Below are 16,435 nucleotides of genomic sequence, written 5' to 3'. Positions count from 1 at the left end.
AAGGTCTGCTGACAATTGGCAAAAAAATCTCAACAACTTTGGGCAATTCCCCCCCCTCATTTTTTTGTTGCAGTCCCAAGAAATTGGGGTCGTCTTATACATGGGAGCATGTTATATACAGAAAAGTACGGCAATTATTTTCAAGCAACAGTATTTTTTTTTGTGGGGGAAGGGAGAATCTGCCTTTACTACAATCCCATGACTGAGACAATGGCTAGTATGTAACTAGTTCATGTGGGACCTGCAACACATTTCAGTGTAGAATGGCCCTATTCAGGTTTCCTGCCACCAGACCATGCTCTCTTTAAGATGCTCAGTTTTATTCTCCCTCCTCCAGTGCCACTTTTCTTGCCACTCTCCCCAGTCAGTCAGATTTCTGTGATGACTGAGCATGCTCAGTTTTCAGTGGCTTGCTTTTAGTTATCCCTCCACCTCTTTTAGCTCCCCCGCAAAAAAATACCCAAAGCAAATTAGTTTACTCTAGAATCAGTTAACTTTAGAATTCCCCAAGTCTGCAGATTCTGTCCTCTTGTGTTGGCATGATGGTATTTTGATAATGTTCAGTATTCGGATAACTTCACAAAATAATATATAGTTCACAAAATAGTATGTAGAGTACTGTAGGGTAGGAAAACAACTAAACTGAATGGGTAGAATAGCAGTCAATATGGAAATCTTACCTGTTCTGCTTTCTATGCTTTTGTTCTTTAAATTCCCCTTGCAGCTCAGAATATGGCAGGCATCCCCTAGAACCATAGCTTTCTCTCCAGCCCTTCTAAATCTGGTTTCAGGATAATATAAGCTTCAAGGTTTTTTGTTTTAAAAGTTACGATATTTAACTTAAAATATATTGTAATGGATTCTTTAAGGTGTATCAATGCGGTTATTGCATCCTTACTTGGAAGAAGGCAAAATCCTACTGCATTCTAATTCACACATTTAATAGTTATGCTGTCATTTATATAAAACTGGGAAAAGTGTGTTTTGAATATTTTGTAAGTTCAGTGAACTTTCCACTGCTGACAAAAATCTGCTACATCATTCTGAATGGATATTGCATTTAGATGATTAAACACAGAAATATAACAGAGAAATGAGAAATATTTGCACTTAACGTATTCGTCGCATTGGTTATGATAATTTTACTAGCACTAAAAGTGCACCAAAGTATAGAAGAAGTGGGAACAAAGTATATTCCGTTCTAGGATCCATAGAATTTATTGACAGATTACAATTCTAATTACACACAAACAAACATGTTGTATTATGATTGTGTTTGATATGAGGGTTTCCCCCTTTTCATTTATTTTATATGGATAGAATGATTTGAATTGATTTCCTGCAAAGTTTACAATTTCAGAGATTTGTAAATGTTTTTTCATGCAATTTATGTGGAAAAAAACCTGTTGAAAAGTAACACAAGAAATGTCCTGTGGCAAAAGGAATAATGATCTATTGCTTTAGATATTTAAATGAAGCTTATTCAAGGGCTTTTGTTGGCTGCTAAACATTTATAACTTGCTATACAGGGCTCTAGAACATGGGTGGGCAAACTAAGGCCCGGGGCCCAGATCCGGCTCATTCGCCTTCTAAATCCAGCCCGTGGACAGTCCAGGAATCAGCGTGTTTTTACATGAGTATAATGTGTCCTTTTATTTAAAATGCATCTCTGGGTTATTTGGGGGCGTCTAGTGTTTTTACATGAGTAGAATGTGTGCTTTTATTTAAAATGCATCTCTGGGTTAGTTGTGGGGCATAGGAATTTGTTCATTCCCCCCACAAAAAAATAGTCCGGCCCCCCACGAGGTCTGAGGGACAGTGTACCGGCCCCCTGATGAAAAAGTTTGCTGACCCCTGCTCTAGAACCTCTGACATCCTGTTGCCTGCCTGAATTTTTATTGGAATTGTTTTTGAGATGATTTTATTGTTTTATCTCTTGCTGTTTTCCTCCCCGGTGCTGTCAGGCAAGGAAGGTCCAGAGGAAGATATTAACTCTTTATTGTCAAAAGTACACTTAGAAGATAGGGGAAGGCATGTCAATCAGTCCTACAAATCTCAGCTACTTCTAAGTGTGCAGCTGATGAGGCAGTTGCAGCAACAGGAAGGCACCACCCCCATTCTCAGCTTATATATCTTCCCCAGCTGAGCTGTGAGCAAGCAGTCTAAGACTCGGCCTGCGTTCAACCGGTGTCTGCTCCTCCCGCTTCAGTCCTCTTCTGGCCCTGGGAGACAGTGAAGCAGGAGGTGTGGAGGCAGGAAGAGGAGGAGGAAGTGTGGATGCCCTAGACTCTACACCAGCCTGACCTCTCTCTCCCTCCTCCAACATCTGTCCTTCACTTTCCAATCCTGCAGCTTAGCCTGCCTCTGACTCTTGCCTCCTGGCTGTTACGGGTTCCTCAGATCATGGATCTCTTCTAAGTCAATCTCCAACCCCACCTTCTCCCAGTGCCCTGTCATCTGTATCCAGCCACCACTCCTCAGTGTCCAGACAGTCCCTGACACTGGGGCTCATTTGGGAAGGAAAGAGAAGATATGTTAAATAAATACATGAAAGTATGAGAAAAAAATTTTAAAGGCTACAATTATAACAAAATAAATGTAATCCATATATAACATTATACTTAGAATATCCATCAAAACTGAATCCCTTGTATGATGTTGATAGCAGTAGGGAATATAAGAAGTCTTATTTTTTGCTGAAATGTGTCTATTGAATTCTGTCCGACAGTTGTTTGTATAACCTTATTTTGTAACTCCCAGATTTCCCTCTTCCATTGGTCTGTTGAAGGTATTGTGTCTGCTGTCCATGCCTTTGCTATGAACCTATGAATAGCCGAAAACTGTGCATTACTGTCTACCTGATGCTTTGCATAACTCAAAAGCATTGTTACTGGGTTCACTTGCAATTGACAACCAGCTTGTTCTTTAATTATTTCTCCCCATAATTATTTTAATTAAGCAACAATCCCACCAAATATGGAAAAACGTACCTTCAACTTTTCAAAGCCTCCAACCGATATCTGATGCTGTTCCTTTAATTAATTTATTTAGAGTATAATACTATTTTGCGTTATTTTATAAAAAAATACTGTTTGAGGTTTACTTTAATTAAGTTTATTACCTTCTGTTTGTATGCACAGCCACATTTTTCATCAGAAATCTCCGCAATGAATTCCTTCTCCCAATTTTTTTTAACCGATTAGATATGTCTGTGCATTCCTCTTGTCCTTTAAATTCTGAAACATGGGCTTACATAAATCCTGAACTGTTGCAGATTTAGGCTGTATCTAGAACAGTGTCTGCTTTCTCTAAAGAAACTTCATAAGAGTCTGGGTTCAGGCAGGCACCAACACAAATGATTTTTGGAAACTATTATAAACATATTTATGCTCTCAGGCCTTTGCTGGTGTTTAATTCCAGTAGATTGTTATGTTTTTAACTGAGCCCTGGGATATTAGCTGCAGTGTGTGTGTGTGATTTTAGTGTTGATGAATTATTCTTAAAATCTGATGTACGCTGAAGACTGATGTGAAAGGAAGTATAAAATGTTTGAGAAATACTTTAGTGCGCATTTTATATATGTGTTATGTAAAAGCTTTTCTCGTACCATGTTCAGTAGCAAGAGAGACTTTGTATGTACATAAGAGCTGTTCTGAAAGTCTGTTGAAAGTGCAGAAGAGCATAGGAAGATACTTTGTACTGGGTCATTCTACTGATCCATCAAGCTTGGCTTTTTGGCACAAACTAGCAGTAGCTCTCCAGGGTTTCAGGCAGGATGTTTCACATCATACCTGGAGATGACAGGGGTTCAACTGCGGACCTTCTGCATGCAAAAGTAGATAACCTTCCACTCTCCATCCCCAAATACCTCAGGTGCAGAGCTTGCCACCTTGGTCGTACTCCTCCCATGCATGTACACAAAGAGATTGTGTAAAAGGTGTTCAAATCTCTCAGCAGTTGCATGATACAGCCTAAGGCTTATAGTTAGTGCTGGCTGCACCTAAGAAAAGCTGGATGGAAAGACTTCAGAATGCGAGTATAGCACTCATATAAAACAAACACAGTTTGTCTAGGTGCATGTTAGGATAGTACATTAGATTTCTCCTAAAATATTAATAGACTTAAACGGGATCATTTCAAATGCAGAGCCTGAAATGCCAGTGGAGGGCAAAAGGCTGGGGGGGGGGGACTACCCAAATCAACCTGCTTTCATCTCCCGCTGTTCCTGGCTCTTCCCTGAGGCTACCTGCAAGTTAAGAATATAAAAATATCTCTACTGTATCAGATGAGGGATCTATCTGGTCCAGCATTGTTTCTAATAGTGTCCAGCTCTTATTATGTCTAACTGATTTTGTAAAAATAATCACAACTTTAAAAAAGCTGAATGAAACTGAATAGTCAGTCACATACCTCTGGGAAGGCGACATAAAAGAAGACAGCCTTTCCCCCTGTTGTTTGTGCTCTCTGTATGTAAAATAGTGGGAGAGCACATAGAGCTTTCTTTCCTCAGAGAACCTTGCAGATGCTAAGTGACTGCTTTAATATATTTTACTTAAATACTTCAAGGGAAGGACGGATTTAGGTTTAACGCTTCATGCGTATTTTACCCCACTCATCAAAAGGTGCACTAGAAGTTGAGGAACTTAATATCTAAGGCTGTTGAATTCCATCCTGTCATCAGTTACTGCCTAGGGATGGGGCAGAAATTTTATTCCATTCCAATTAAAGGTGAATTTACCTATTTTGTACTTTCTTAAACAATATTCAAACCCATATTATCTTTCAAAATTTGTGCATTTTTGGATTTTGCAACACATTTCTACAGCCAAGTAATGCATATACAAGGGTAGGGGGTGTATAAAATACACGTTATGGAAAATAGCATACAACAGCAATTTAATTGAAAGAATGCATATCTCAGGCAAAACTACACACAAAGATGTGCATATTAGGAGAAATTCACAATGAAATGCTGCTGAATTTTCATGTAGCCCTTAAATGAAGTGTAAACCGATGTGAAAAACTGAACTTAAGAGCTGAAAAATGAGAAACTTGAGAGAAGCCAAAATTGGCAAATTTGCCAATCCCCAGTTGCAAATGCTTCAGTTATACTTATTTACTAGAAACAGCTCCTACTTTTTTGAATACATTTTTATTGAAATTCATAGGCGAGGGGAGAATCTGTAGTCTAGTGCCTATTTAAATTATTACTAGCATGCACCCACATGTATTAGAATTCTTCAGATTTACCCAGTGTACCTAAAAGGCTAAATATCTGAAACTGTAAAGCTATACTTGTCTGCTCCAAAGTAAATTCCATTCAGATCAATGAGACTTACTGCTAAGTAAAGTCATATGACAGTAGCATGAGAGTCAGTGCTTGGAAGAGGCAGATGTGACCCTGTGCAGTTCTGCTTCCTACATACACCTGATTATGTTGCTGAATGTGTTTGAATTGCAACTGTTCGATAAGTTGCATCTAACTCCATTGTGAAATGAAAAAACGCAACATTCCAGTTCATAGTGTGTTTGTTTGTACTTATAGAATAATTTGCTTTTTTAAAAAAAAAAAAAGACAAATGTGCCAATAAAAGAGTAAACAGTGTTAAATCTAAAAAGGAAAAGGAAAGTGTTATGGGCAGTGTGCTGATGTACACATCACATCTAAATCCAGAGCAGAATAGGCTGTTTTGTGTTGTATGTTTTTATTATGTTCCATAAAATATTTTCTTGATGTTGTACACCACCTGGGGATTTTTTGATAAAGGGGGGTGGTATATAAATAGAATTAACAGCAACAACAATTGCAGAGTACATTAATACAAATATAATCAGCAAGGCAGAGAAGAGCCATCAGCAATGTGTTGTGGGAAGGGGGGAGTGAGAGAGACGGTGGAAGAAGCAGCTCAGGCCTTGACCCTTGAGTCAAAAGTAGAGCTGTGTTATATGTGTGTCTGAATTTTCAATATTTTATAGCAAAGAGAATATATAACAAACACCAACAATATAAAAATGGTAGAAAGGACTTTAATTTATCATTTAAAAAATTTACAGATAAAGACCAAGGTTTGTATCTGGCTATGTACCTTCACTTATGAAAGGTTTTTTGTGGCGCGGGGTAGGGGTGGGGGGTTTTCTGTGAGAAGAAAAGAAAAGGAGGGTTGTTTTTTGCCTGTACTCTCATGTGATGCTCCAGAGAGTTCCCCAACCCACTAGACAAGGTTTGGGGTGGGGACACAGGAGGCTGAAGAAGGAAGGAGGAGTGAAAAATGCTTTGCCTTCTTTCCCTTCACAGAAGTGCCCTCTAGATCAAGGCTCCTTCCATGATTGAAGATGCACAGTGTGCTACAACCCCAACGATCTACAAAAGGATTTTCAGTTAATTGTTTTGTAGCCATGTACACTATGTTAATGTGTAATGCCGTCTCCTGCTACAAAAAGCCAATCTGGCATGGGTGGAGAAAGTGTCTTCTTCCAACAGTTAGCTGATTCATTACTAATTCCAAATCCTTTGTACTGACAATATATGTTTAAGAGTTTGTGTGTGTGTGTGTGTGTGTGTGTGTGTGTGTTATTATTATTATTTTCTGAGGTTGCTATGACCATGGTAGTCAAAACAACAATAAATGAAGCATGAGCAATATTGTTTAGGTATCTTAATTAACAATTACAAAAGTTTTGAAGGTGTTTTTATACCTATCCAGTATCCCCTAATGCAGTTATTTGACTTACTTTTTTTTTTTAAAAAAAAGGTCAGCCCAAGTATCTGTACATCTCCAACAATCATCAGTATTCAGTCTGTGAATGTGTTTCAGCCTAAAACAGTTTAAGTATAAGTTTGTCTTTGTTTTCTCCTGTGAAATGTTGAGAGATTTCAGTTATGACTTGAGTGGGATTTAAGTATATTCCATTATTTTGCAAACTATGAAGTCAAAGCCTATTTAGTAACATGGTCTAGGTTCCTTAGGAATTCCAACGCTGGCATTGTCGGGACTGGGGGCTTGCTGGAGACATTTCAGGAAGCAGCTTGGATCGGAAGGATTTAAAACCCTTCCAGTCCCATGGCATGACCCCAAGTGGCAGGAAATTTAGACACACTTCTTAGCATGTCTAAATCTTTCCCGCCTCAAAAGCATGAACAACTTATGAAAAACCACACACACAGCAGCAACAAAAATCGGTGAAGGAATGCGAAAACATTCCTTCACACTTGCTTCTGTCCTACCACCTTCAACCTGGCGGACCATAGAAGTAAATAGAACCAGCCTCATATGTCCAGACATACACAAATAGGCACACATTTTAGGATCGCAAGCTTAAAAACAAATTTCATTTTAGAAAAAATATCCTTACCTAATTAGCTATCTTTGTTAACAAAATCTAATTTGTACTTGATTTTTCTTCTTTGTTTTGAAATTCTGACAAAGTATAAAGGTTTGCTGAGACTCGCTGTAAGTAGCAAAATACACCACAGCCGTGCTGTATGGTACTAGAGAAATAATTATGGAAGCGGTGATCTTTATAAAGCCAAAACAACACCACGCATGCATATGAAAGAAGTATCAGCAGGCTTGGAGGAGCAGCAAGATTTGTAGATGTATCCAAAAAAACCTTAGAAAAGTACAAAGCTCAGCATAATAAGAGTGTGTGTGTGTGTGTGTGTGTGTGTGTGTGTGTGTGTGTAGCCTAGTCCAGAAATATGAATAGATGTAGCTGTGCCTGGGCCAAGTCTATCCTCAACCCCTGTGTGCAAACATTTTTTGTGTCAGTGAACGACATTCTATATTGAATTGGGGAAAGAGTTGTATTGAATTGGTAGTGTGGAAACACCTGCTGAGATTTTATAATCAGCGATATAAACTGAGATCTTGAAATCAGCGTTATAAGCCATTTTCTTCTTTGCATCTTTCTGTCATTTGATAACCCCTGCATTTACCCAGCATATTCTAAAGTGCCTAAGGAAAAGAATTCACTCCTTGTGTGTGTATTTTTACATTTAATTCCTTGATTAGATCTGTCTTGCTTGATATACTTGTAGTGATTCTGTGTTTGGTGGTCAGAAATGTTTCAATAGACAGGCCTACCAGATGGGGCCAGTAACAATGCAGAAAAAACATTGAACCACCACAGACATTTGGTGCTTGGAATAATAAAAAGACTATAAAATTAGATTAGTTGAGTCTAATTTGGAATTGGTATATTCCCCATACACCCTTGAAGCTCTTGGGCAGATAAAGCCTTGAGATTTAGTACTGTCAGGACGGAGGACTACAACTTCCAGTAAAAGGGGGAAAACAGCATTCTGTGAGGTCACTGGGGGCAGCATGGTGACCTCCAATGATTTACAGGCCTTTAGCTTAATGAAATTGTTTCAGTGACATGACGGTAAAAGCTCATAATGGATTGGATGCCCTAATGTAATGAAATTATTCCCTTCTGCCTTAGAGGGGGGGGGGAGCGCAATTAATATTTACTGAGACCTGACAGGCTTCAGTGTGCTGTAGTATGCAGCTCTTTCAGTCAGTGAGAAGAGACAGAGCAGCGTGGCAGACTACAGGCAAGCTTCCTCCTGGTGACAAGCAAAGACTGCAAGGGGGTGGAGGGACACCTTAGTGACAGGGAAGCTTAGAACATGGTGCTCCAAGGCAGCGTGGTTACCAGGCAAGCCTTCATACTTTTTCTTCCTTCCTGCAGGCAACTGGACAACAATCAGATCAGCTGCATTGAAGATGGAGCCTTCCGAGCCCTGCGTGACTTGGAGATTCTGTGAGTTGACTTTCTGATTTATCTGTGTGTGTGTGCGTGTGTGTGTGTGTGTGTTTGTGTGTGAGAGAGAGAGAGCGAGTGAGAGAGTGTATGCGTGCATGTGTGCGTGCATGCATGCATGCTGCAGTGCCATTATTTCAGTGTTTGCATCTTTTCTTTTTCTGTCGCTCTCTTTTCACTAAAGTGTGTAGCCAGCCAAGAGAAATTTTCTCACTTGCTGACTTGATGTTTGTGTTAATTAAACCATAAAAGAAGGCTTTGGTTCTATGGTCCTTAGAAGCCACACTGGGTTTTGTACAGAGCAGATTGGGTTTAATAGGTTCTAAAGCACATTGTTTTCTGTATACTAACAGCTAGAACCTGTATTTTTATGGTTAGGAGGGTGGCTAACAGGTCTGAGTGGTGTGGTATTTGGAAGCAGTTTACAATTGACCTAGTCAGAGAGAATAATTGTTAAACATACAGGAAGAGCTTTGGCATGAAAACACAATGGCTGAGAGGAAATCCCATTGTGAGGATTGTGACAATCCCATTGTGAGGATTGTGATTTAGTATATGAGCAATGTGAACACCTCTAATTTTAAAGATGCATTTTAAAATATATATGACCTCCTCAAACTATTTGTTCTGAAGCAGATCACTGGTATTTATAATAATTACTAAAATTTACAAATTGGGGCCACCTTACCAAAGTCTTTTGCACACTGTAATTAAGAGTCTCCTTTGTAATGGTTATAATGTGCTCTTACAACATAGTTGTGCTTGGCAAAGAGAGGCTGATCTCAGCCACACATGCAAGCATCATGGAATGTACCCAATATTAATCATATTGAAAGCAGACCCAATAAAATTAATAAACATGCCTAATTTAGGTCCATTAATTTCAGTGGGCATACTCTGAGTAAAATTTTGTTGGATACAATCTTATATCCTTGTGCTTACTCCTTTTTTAAATTACACTAAATGATTTCGATGTTAGTCACTTACATAGAAGTTTTCAGATGACGTGGAGAAAGTTATTGTCTTAAGTTTTTACTTTGTACCTCAAACCAAGGATGTTCTAAAGATATGTCACTTCATTAGTATATCAATGAATGCGCTCAAAACTTGCAGGCTGTGATGGTAAATGGGATTAGGCCTTATTAAGGCTCAAAAAAATAAGTTGTGGTCACCTAGAGGCCACATAGTTTATTTGCAGGGCAGGCGTGTATCTTTACATGTTGCCCTTTTAATTACATTGTGGTCGCATACACTATTAACTAAAGTCTAGATGTGCTCATGGTGAGACAACGCCCTTTTGCACATCCAGCGGCCCTGCCCATTTCTTAGTCCTGTCGTTTGCTGTGAACTAGAATCCATTAATGTCTTTTGGAAATAAGTTTTGGAAACTTGTTTTCTACATGTGGTTCAGGTATTGGAGCGCTGCTATTTAATGAATGAATTTATTCATTCAAGTTCTGATTAGTGATTGGAGGGATGTGTGCTGCTCAGTGGCAGTCCTCCCTGTGTCATTTTTTTAAAGATATATTTGTATCTAGTATTGTTGTGATTGCCAATGTGGGCGGTAAATAAGGCATTTTGTATTTATTTTATTAACACCCCTCCAAAAAGTAAAAATATATTTTAAAATGTTTCTGTTTTTGCCCAACTGTTTACCAGAAAAGTTAATATGGTTCTGCGGAAATACATTAAATAGTAAGATATATTGCCTTTCCCACAAGATCTTCAGTTCTCTAAATGTCCAGTAAGTTTGATTTTAAACGCTCTTTTTGAATTTTTAGAATAGTTGAAGAATACATGAATTATGGTTTTTACAAGTGACACCAAATGTCAGTCAGAATTAAAATCATCTTAAACTTTCTAGAAAAACATGTGAAATGGTAACATTCAAAATTGTGAATAATTTATGGAGTACTGAACAATTGCCTATATTTATGAGATAGTTAAGTCCCAATGACACTCAAAGCATTTTATAAACAGAATTGGTGCTTATCCGCACAGTGTTTTTCTAGGCATGCAGCAACTTCTACTGTGGCGCCTATGACTAGAAAATTGTGCATTCATATTGTGCGAGTAACTTAAGAGTGCTGAACTGTTTGAGTGATTAGCACAACATATCTGCATTAGAATGGGTTGCATAAAAATGTGTCTCATGGATATTCTTATGCAGTTTGATTTTTTTACAGTGGAATCTTCATGATTATAATTTTACGCCATTTGATTTACAGTATTCAAATTCGCACTAATAAAATCAGGGGAAGAGGTTTCCTTCCAATATTTAGGATTATAGAGCAAACTGATTGGCCAAGAATTTAGATGTAATCCTATAATTGGCATCATTGCTTCATAGTTGGCAAACATCCATTTTTGTCGATGTGATAGAACATATGTAAGACTCTCATATTATTCTCAACAGAAGATACGCTTGGGCCAGGAAAAAAATAACCACAGTAGTGGGCTTTGCAGTAGCTAGCTAAACAGTGGATCAGACTTCGTGTTATTGCTGATCATCATTATGGCAAATAAGTTGAGCCCAGAATTGTTGTGTCAGCATTTTATGATATCTAGTAATGGTTGGTGTGTTGCCATTTACCTTCCTTGCCATAACACACAATATTGAGTCATACATAAGACTTTCTTCAGTTGCAGTATACTCTACTGTTACAAGAAGTAAATGAAATTTCCACAAGGAATACGTTGGCTGCCTAAATTGAGTTACCGTATTTATTCTATTGCAGTATTTTATGCAACATAATAATTGTTCAGAGAGAAATCATAGGAACAATATAGTAATTAAAACTAATTATTGTAGATAGTTATAAAGATGGGGATTTTTTTTTACCAAAAGACTTTTAGTTTCTAAATTAAAAAGTTTTAGATTGAAAGACACATCTCTACATGGTCAAATCACTTATGTTTCTATACAGAAGGGCAATTTTTACAGAGGGCTTTGACTGGAAGGTGGGATGCCAGTCATAGTTCATCTATAAGAGTGGCCACGTACCTGTGTATGTGCATGTACAGTATACATTTTACGGCGCTTCTCTTGCGTATTCCCATTTAAAACATTTTATATTTCCACTTTGTTGGAATGCCAGATCCTTAATCCTTAATATGGTGAATTAACCACTGGTCAATGATCTGTTGGCTGAAATCTGATGGTATTGCACACATTGTCTTCAGTAGAATCAAGGTAAGCTAATGCAGTTGGAATAAAATAGCGAATTCGTGATTTCAATATATTATGACACTTCAACTACACATAATAGCTCAGTAAGCTTTTCCTCAATCTTTTCCTTATTGAAATAGCATGTTTGTCATATGTTACATGTACCGTTCTTGATTTGCGATAACATTGTGTCAACAATTATCCTAATATTTTCTATTTAATAGAAAATAGTTGTTCATTAGTCGTAACCTATTCCTTAAAGTATGTGTATTTTAGCTGCACTGTTATTTTGGCACTAAAAGCACTACAATCAGCATATACATTGTAGAAATACGCTGCCTCCATTTTCTTTTCACATCCTCGTTTACATTTGAGGTTTGTATCTCAGATATGCATAGCATATACGAACTAGCGTCTGCTTTCAAATGAAATGAAGTGATGAAATGAGTCAGAATTCAACTTGTTGCTCCTTAGAACATGCTACCTGTCTATTTGAGATCTTTGCCAGTGCAGACTAGAAAACAGTACTTTGTAACACACCCCAATCTGTAAAGCGAACCTCAGACATGTGACAAAAAAAATATGGTACATGCAGTGGTCAGGTTTTTGTCTTTAAATCTCATTTCTAAAAAGACTCTTTAGAGAACATGAATTTAAATTGATTTATTTATCAACTTGCCAGTTTGTTGAGATATATATTTATTTATACCTAATTAGATGCAATGTTTAAAATCATGACATAATTCTAAGTAATTGAGATGTCACTGCTTAATGAAAATCTATAAATGGCAAGAGGATATGATTTGTTGTTCTGTTATGCCACCAAGCACAATCAGTTTAGGCAATTAGGATTAATTTGAATTGTGCAAGTTGCTTTCCTAACTATATAAGCACCATATAAGCAGAATATTTAATGAAGACCCTGATTTTCTAGTTAATGTGAAAATTCAAAACAAAAAAAAAATTCCTTCCAGTAGCACCTTAAAGACCAACTAAGTCAGTTCTTGGTATGAGCTTTCGTGTGCATGCACACTTCTTCAGATAAGTATCTGAAGAAGTGTGCAGGGTTGATCCAGTGAATGCTCTGCTAATGGAAGAAGCGGATTCAATTTTCACAAATTTTTTCTTCCACCGTTTTGAATAGTCTCCCAACTCTCTGGAGCTGCCTTGGGAGAGGAGATACTCGGGGCTGCAAGGTGGGAAGGAGGGAATTGGTGGAAAATGTCTCACCATATTAGCGGATGAATCCACTGGACAAAAAGCCCTTCCTTTGGTGCAAGGGCACCGTTTAGATCCCACCAATAAAACAATTCCCTGTTTCAATCTGGTATAGTTAGTGTGGAAGATGAGAATGAATTTACATTATAATTATGTCACTAGTAGCAGTAATGTACTGTTTTTTTATCCTACAACTGAGAAACCAACAATTTGTTACAGCTATTATTTTTGTAATTTGGTCAGTTAGAGAATTGATATTGTCTCATTTAAAATCCGATGTAATAGGAGAAATATCAGATTGTCCCTTCCTTGCCTCATTTATTTTGATGTTTGGAAGATCAAAATACACACTGATTGACTCATTATTTTGATCCAACATGCAGAAAGATTTCTAGGGAAATGACTAGTTCCTCCTGTCTTCGCCTCACTAGCAATCTGGATGGACTCCAGCAGAAAGCAGTATTGAAACATCCACTAATTTTCCTTATCAGTTACTGTCCCGTTGTAGCAAAGGAGCAACGTGCTAGAAAAATGTAGCACTAGCAGTTTCAATTTCCTTTTTTGGAATCAGATTAGACATATGAGAAGCCATGTTGAAGTCATTTAGATCTGTGCTTTTTAGGACATCATTTCAGGAAAAAGCAACCCCTAATGTGCACCTGTTATGGGAGATTGTCCACCTCTTCCAACGTATCTGTCTACAAGAAACCAGCAATGCTGTCTTGGAGCTAAAAAGAAATGGATTTTAATTGTGTTTAGTAAGATACAGCTCTCTTACAGAGCATATGGAGATACTTGAGACAATCTCCTGACTGTTACGTATGCTGGAAGTATGAGAGTAAAAACAACAGTAGCCAGATGGCATCAAGGTGACAGGTTTTATATCATCTACCAGCAGTAAGAGAACAAGACAACAGAGACTGTATTTAATAGACTAAATTTATTTCCTTGAAAAGTCCCTGATGGCTGTAAAGGTAGTAGGGAAGGGTTTGGATATCTATGTAAGTATCTTGATTAGTTCTCTGTTAGTGCTGTAATAATGCAGTCATACACTGAGTGTCATTCCAAATTATACTGATGAACATTTCAATAAAACAACAGTTTCATCCCAAAACACAATCTATGGCTGAAAGAATTTAGGTTCTCTAGCACATATACATTCTATGGTATATGCTATCCTTCCCCTATCTTGTGCCCTCCAGACTACAAATCCCATCCAACCCAGCCAGCCTGGCCAATGTTCAGGGATGATGTGAGTTTCAGTTCAACATATGAAGGGCACTAGGTTGAAGAAGGCTAGTGTATGCTATTACCGGAAATTGTGCTGGCCCTTCCATGTGGAATTCCACTTTTTGTGCTACAGATAATTATATCTGTTGTTTATTCTTTAAATGCAAAGCATATGTACACACACTTTCATTCCCAAATTGCTTTTAATGGCATGTTTCATGCTGTTACTTTTGCTATCCCCTACCATTCTGTATAGGGAAGTTTTTAATGTTTAATGTTTTACTATGGTTTTTTATGTTGTTGGAAGTCTCCTAGGGTGGCTAGGGCACTATGTTATCTATTTGTAGGGGACACGGGTGGTCTAAACCACTGAGCCTCTTGGGCTTGCCGATCGGAAGGTCGGCGGTTCGAATCTCTGCAATGGAGTAAGCTCCCGTTGCTCTGTCCCAGCTTCTGCCGACCTAGCAGTTTGAAAGCACGCCAGTGCAAGTAGATAAATAGCTACTGCTGTGGCAGGAAGGTAAACGGTGTTTCCTTGCGCTCTGGTTTTCGTCACGGTGTTCCATTGCACCAGAAGAGGTTTAGTCATGCTGGCCACATGACCCAGAAAGCTGTCTGTGGACAAACACTGGCTCCCTCGGCCTGAAAGTGAGATAAGCGCCGCAACCCCATAGTTGCCTTTGACTGGACTTAACCATCCAGGGGTCCTTTACCTTTACCTATGTTATTTATTTAGTCAGTTAACAAGCTTGATATACATATCACTTGACTAGGAACCCCCCTCCCCCCATAAACCCTGTATGTGGTTTACAACAATATAAAAGGAAGGTTTAAAAATTGTTAGGTGTTGGTAAAGCACCCAAACTTATTAGGAAAAACTTTGTTTTGTGAGATACCTGAATCGTTGAGCTGTAAGGACATTCTCCTCCGTTCCTTACATTAGCATCATAAAGTATGCCCATACTATACTGGTGCCCATACTATATTGGGAATCAGTGGTTTTGTGATTTATAGATTGTTATGACAGTGACTTGAAATACTGTGATCTTTAGATATAATATTAAGTTCTGACCCGCCAAGGAGCTCTCGTGGTGTCAGTGAAAACTGGAATGAAAAACAATTGACATGCTAGTATATGCAATTTCAGCACTGTTGAGCAAATAAATGCACATGCATTTTGTTCAGGGATGATAGTTTTAGAAATGTTTCTAAAGATCCTTCACAGGCAGAAAGCAAGATATTTTAGTGCTTTAGAAACAAGACATCTACGGTGTTAGAAAATGGAACATGGCAATTTTCTCTCTCTCAGTCTGAAATGTCCTGAAATCAAATAAAAGTGGGAAAGGACATAATTTTGAAATATTTTGGAATGTAGGCATCTTACACAAAAAGGTTCATGATGAAAATATTGCTCTGTATCTTGTTCGTTGTCTGAGAATCTTAAATTAATTAAGTTCATAGAACACTTCTCTGTTATATTGTGCTCATTTGAGAATATTCTGGAGCTGTTTTAAATTGTTGTATGCTCACAACTGATGGAGTTAAAACAATATAGCTGATGAACATTTAGACAATAGTGCAAACAGACACACCCACGTATTTGTTCTGCAGGCATGTACTTTTTTTTGTCGTTAGAAGTTGTCTTCTCATACTTTTTCTTCATTAATCTCGCTTGTACACAAACAGAGATCTGGTAGAGTTGTTTAAAGGGAAACTTCACGTGGTATTTGACCATAGCTTTCTCTTTGGAATTATTTTGTGTAAGATTAACTGCCCACAGTTTGAACTATAGAGGTGAGATGATTGAAGAATAGTACAGTGAACCATAATCCATTCTGGAGGTCCAGTTGTCAACCAAAACAGGTTGTAATCCAAGGCACGCTTTTGCCAATGGGGCCTCCCTTCCCAAAATGGGTTGTAATAAAAAAAAATAGGTTGTAGTCCAAAAAAAGTGACACGCACTTCTGGGTTTGACGAGTTGTAATCCAAAATGGTTGTAATCCATAGCAGTTGCAAAGCAAGGTACCACTGTACTTGAAGTCCTGTTGAGGC

The 16,435-nt window shown here is 38.0% G+C and overlaps 1 protein-coding gene across 2 annotated transcripts in view; it reads left to right on the top strand.

Annotated features, from left to right (window-relative positions):
- The window catches only part of SLIT3 (slit guidance ligand 3), a 400,487-nt gene that overhangs the window by 221,198 nt on the left and 162,854 nt on the right, over positions 1-16,435 (top strand). For both annotated transcript variants that reach the window (XM_083718777.1, XM_083718776.1), the window contains exon 6: positions 8,695-8,766. In XM_083718777.1, coding sequence (XP_083574903.1) covers positions 8,695-8,766 — 72 coding nt within the window. The remainder of the gene's footprint in view (positions 1-8,694; positions 8,767-16,435) is intronic.

The sequence above is a fragment of the Podarcis gaigeae genome, assembly GCF_964106915.1.
Source record: "Podarcis gaigeae genome assembly, chromosome: 2".
Taxonomy (NCBI): Eukaryota; Metazoa; Chordata; class Lepidosauria; order Squamata; family Lacertidae; genus Podarcis; species Podarcis gaigeae.
The sequence above is the reverse complement of the archived record's forward strand: the minus strand, read 5'-3'. Positions and strand labels throughout refer to the sequence as shown.